Source organism: Kryptolebias marmoratus, linkage group LG21 (genome assembly GCF_001649575.2).
Source record: "Kryptolebias marmoratus isolate JLee-2015 linkage group LG21, ASM164957v2, whole genome shotgun sequence".
NCBI lineage: Eukaryota > Metazoa > Chordata > Actinopteri > Cyprinodontiformes > Rivulidae > Kryptolebias > Kryptolebias marmoratus.
In genome coordinates, this window is record NC_051450.1 from 3805309 (window position 1) to 3809899 (window position 4591).

Consider the following 4591-nt stretch of genomic DNA (forward strand, 5'->3'; position numbering starts at 1 on the left):
CAGAGCAGAGATCACACACACACACACACACACAACAACAGAACCAGTTTTAATAAAAATATTTGGGTAATTTATAAAGAATACAGAGATTAGATGAAAAACTAACTCTCATGTTTTCCTGCAGACAGAAAGGAGAAATAAATAAATGATAAGAAGTTTTTTCTCTAAAGGACAACATGTTGAGTCTCTGAATGACCCAAAGTTTAACAGAGAACTCTGTGAAAGTGGAAACGTTCTGCAGGAACATTCAAACCTGGAAACATCCAGGTTTTCCTCTTCTAATGATGCTGCCGTTCGGCTCCAGGACGGTAGGAGTGGAAAGTTAGTGGTTTGTTTGTGTGACACACCTGAGCTGCGTTTGTAATCAGCACACCTGTTCTCAGTGATCAGGCCTCCCAGCTGATCCTCAGTCGAGCGGCCTGCTTGATCTTACCTCCTTACCTCCTGACACCTGCCTGCTTCCTGTCCCCTTCAGCTCCGGCCTCTCGGTGGATAACATCTTCTAAATGTTGAGTTTCCCTCCCACAGCTGTTGAATCCGTCAGCGCTCCGAGGTTTGGGAGCGTAGGTGCTGAGAGTCAACCGACCTCAGATGTCTGATGGTTCCTGTCGTCTCTCATCAGGAGGACTGAAGGAGACAGAAGTGCTGAGCGGACAGACGAGTCTTCAGGGAAGAAAGGGTTAAAAGGGCTGGAGCGAGTCTAAACTTCAAAACTAAAACGATGAAGCAGAACTTTCCCAAAGGCCAGAGAATAAAACCTTTGTTGTTAGGTCTTCCTCCTCTTCCTCTCAGAGGAGGAGGCTCTGATTGGACGATCCCTGAACATCTGCAGGTTCAGCAGCTGGAATGAAACACGAGGCGGCCTGAAGGCGGAAAATCCAACCAGAAGCTTCGGAAAACTTTCCTTCTGTGTTTCTGCTCCTGCAGCTCCCTCAGCTCCTTCTTCCTTCTGCAGCTCCTTCTCCTCCTTCAGCTGCTCCTTCAGCTCCTTCTGCTCCTTCAGCTCCTTCTGCTCCTGCAGCTTTTTTAAAATTTATTTCTGCTCATTTCTTTTTTTTCTCCTCCCTTTGTTTCTGAATCTTTTCCTCCTGACTGGTTCTGGTTCCGGTTCTCTGAGTCTTTGTTACCTTGGCAGCAGAAATGATCGGAGGTTTTTTTTCTGTGCGTTGGGAGAAAACTGAGACGTGTCAGAAGGTTTTTGTTCCTAAAGAAAGGAGAGCTTTGTTGTTCTCCTCTCAGCTCCACATTCCTTAAAGCCGAACACACGAGGAACGTTAAAAAGCCTTAATGGCATTCCTGAACGTGCTGACCGAGCCGGGAGTCTGAGCCCCCCCGACCCGCAGAAACCGCCAACAGCTTCCCAAGCAGCCAGCCCCGGAAGAGCCTGGAGGAGCCTGGAGGAGCCTGGAGGAGCCTGAAGGAGCCTGGAGGAGCCTGGAGGAACCTGGAGGAGCATGGAGGAGCATGAAGGAGCATGAAGGAGCCTGGAGGAGCCTGGAGGAGCCTGGAGGAGCCTGAAGGAGCCTGGAGGAGCCTGGAGGAGCCTGAAGGAGCCTGAAGGAGCCTGGAGGAGCCTGGAGGAACCTGGAGGAGCATGGAGGAGCATGAAGGAGCATGAAGGAGCCTGGAGGAGCCTGGAGGAGCCTGGAGGAGCCTGGAGGAACCTGGAGGAGCATGGAGGAGCATGAAGGAGCATGAAGGAGCCTGGAGGAGCCTGGAGGAGCCTGGAGGAGCCTGGAGGAGCCTGGAGGAGCCTGGAGGAGCCTGGAGGAGCCTGGAGGAACCTGGAGGAGCTTGGAGGAGCCTGGAGGAGCCTGAAGGAGCCTGAAGGAGCCTGGAGGAGCCTGGAGGAACCCCTCATCTCCCAGCAGCAGCCGCGGCAGCCACTTTTCTCCACCTGACTCGAATCATTTCCTGGTTGAAAGAAAAGCAGTTAAACCCAAACTGCAGCTGATCGTTCAGATGGAACCAAACCTGAAAATCAGATCGTTGGAGATTAAAGGTTGTTTGTTTTGACCTTTGACCTTTAGGATTGTAGTTTTAGTTCTAATTATCTTTAGTTTACCTCTCTGTGTTCATTTAAAACCTGTTTTTATGTCTTTTGTCTCCATGTTTTGTCCAGTTTTCCATCTCTCACCACAGTTGTAGTTTTCTGAGTTTTTAGTCTCCTTTCTTCAGGTTTTTCTGGTTGTTTCTTTCTAGTTGTAAACCTTTGGATTTCTTTTTGTTTTACTGATGAATAGTTTCTGTATTTTTAGTTGCTGTAACGTTCTTCTCCTTCTGATGTTTTAGTTTTTGTGTTCCTTCAGTCTCTCCCTGATTGTTTCCTGTTTGGTTCCATCCTGTGAGCCGTTAAAGGCTGCAGTCAACGTTCTGAACGTTCTGCTGGTTGATCCTTGTTAGTAAAACAGCTGACACATTAATCACCGCTGACAGGAGGTCAAAGGTCAGCTACACGTCCTAAAAGCTCTCGTTGTGCCGGGCGGCTCCGGCGCTCTCAGAACAATGCTGTGGGCTGCAAGTGAACGCAGCGTGGGCGGACCGGCTGACCCGGGGTCAGCTCTCTGGAAGCGTGGGCCGGGTCGGGTTCTGCAGCCGAGCAGCTTAACGAGGTTCTGCAGGAAACAAGAATCCCTATTGGAGGGTTCACCTGTGGGCAGGTAAACAGCTGCTGCAGCACCAGAGTTTGAAAGATAAACTCTGGCTTCAGTCCACTGACGTCTGGAAGAACCGACCTGTAGAGACTTGATGTTCCTGCAGCTCCTCTGTCCTCATGTTTACCTTTAAACTGGAAAAACTCATCTGTTTCCAGCTGGCTGCTTGTTTAAATGAGACGGTGCGTTCAAGGACCCTCCAGGGAGGTTGGCCACCTCCACCTGCGAGGGGACGTGGACTCCTGGACATCCGGTCCTCCTGCTGCTCTTTTATCCTGAGTCTTCTTCTTCTTGTTTACATGTGATCCACATGCAAACAGCTTGAAGACTGGGGCAGGAAAGCAGGTTTTATGGGTGATCATGTAATTCTGTCTGAGGGAGTTCTACTGTGTTTAACGTCCGGCCCGTTTGGTTCTGACTGGAAATAAGCTCCTCTTCAGGAATCCTCAGATGTTCCTCTGGATCAACTGAAAGCTGCTCGTCTTTGGAGGGATTTTATCTTGGATTCCTTCCAGAACCGCATTATTTCCCAAAACCTTCACTTCCTGTTAGCGTGAAGCCGGAGACGACAGACAGGAGCTGCTACCATCCAGAACCAGAACCAGAACCAGAACCAGAACCAGATCCAGATCCAGAACCAGACGCAGATCCAGATCCAGAACCAGAACCAGAACCAGATCCAGATCCAGAAGCAGAGACACGGTAAGCGGAGGTTCTGAGGGTTTCTCCTCCCTCTGATGCTGCGGAGCAGAAAGCTCGTGATGTTTTGGTTCTGATGTGCAGCCGGGCTCATTAAGCTCTTTTGGGTCAGAGCAGCTTCAGACAGAATAGCAGAACACGGTGGAGGTTCTGTTGGACCCTGCAGGCCTCCTCGTTGGTATGCAGCCTCCATCCGTCTTTAAGTGTTTCTTATCTGTCCTCTTTCGTCTCTGACCTTCTGTTCTTCTCGGAGCGGCAGGCTGAATACAGATCAGAACCGGGTCGGTTCTCCTGAGACGGGTTTTATTTCTGGTTCCATCTGAACTGTCAGAAATAAAATCTCCTTCATTTTTCCTTCATCACGTCTTTAATCCTTTTAGTTCAAATAAAAGCAGATCTTTCTGTTTAATTTCTTCCTCTGTAGCTGCTGGAAAACATTTGTTTGGACAGATTAGTTTAGAACCTCTGAGAACAAACAGAACCTGTTTCTGTCCATCAGGAACAAATGGAGGAGCTGCTTTTAAACAAATGATCGGTTTATTTTAGGACTCTTTCAGATTAAGGATGTAGTTTTGTTCCTTTTGCTGCTAGTTTCCCATCAGAAGTCGGTTCTGCTCGATGTGAGAATAAATACGTGTCTGAGCAGAAAGCAGAGTCCGATCCAATCCATCCTGGAGATAAAACCTGAGCGGCAGCAGCGTTAACTGAAGGTTAAACAGCCATTTTGTCCCGGGCTCGGAGCGCCAGCAGCTGCTAACAGAGCCACTTTAATTATCCCACGTCGAGTCAAAGACTGATGGAGCCTCAGAAGAACAAGCTGCGAGCAGATTTGATTAAACCGTCTGCTCTAATTAAATGTAGGAAACGTCGGACTGAAGATAATGAGGAGCAGCTGGAAAACTTCTTATTGAGTCCTGATCGCTTCAGACAGGAGGACCACAGAAAGCTGAGAACACCGACGACTTTTAATGACACTGAACGCATCATCTGCAGGAAGTGAGAGACCTTCAGGAGCATCTTTATCTTCATCTTCATCTGTGATCATTAAAAACTGATGAGGATCCAAGACCTCCGGTCAGCCATTAGAGTCTGAGCTGTAGAGCTCCTAACAGGACCAGATTTAGAGCTCCAACAGGACCGGGTTTAGAGCTCCAAACAGGACCGGGTTTAGAGCTCCAACAGGACCGGGTTTAGAGCTCCAAACAGGACCGGGTTTAGAGCTCCTAACAGGACCAGAT

At 48.9% G+C, this 4591-nt stretch overlaps 1 protein-coding gene across 1 annotated transcript in view; it reads right to left on the minus strand.

Annotated features, from left to right (window-relative positions):
- LOC119616650 (MAGE-like protein 2) overlaps positions 1-4591 on the minus strand; it is a 15822-nt gene that overhangs the window by 1456 nt on the left and 9775 nt on the right. The window contains exon 4 of the mRNA XM_037973322.1: positions 1311-1914. Coding sequence (XP_037829250.1) covers positions 1311-1914 — 604 coding nt within the window. The remainder of the gene's footprint in view (positions 1-1310; positions 1915-4591) is intronic.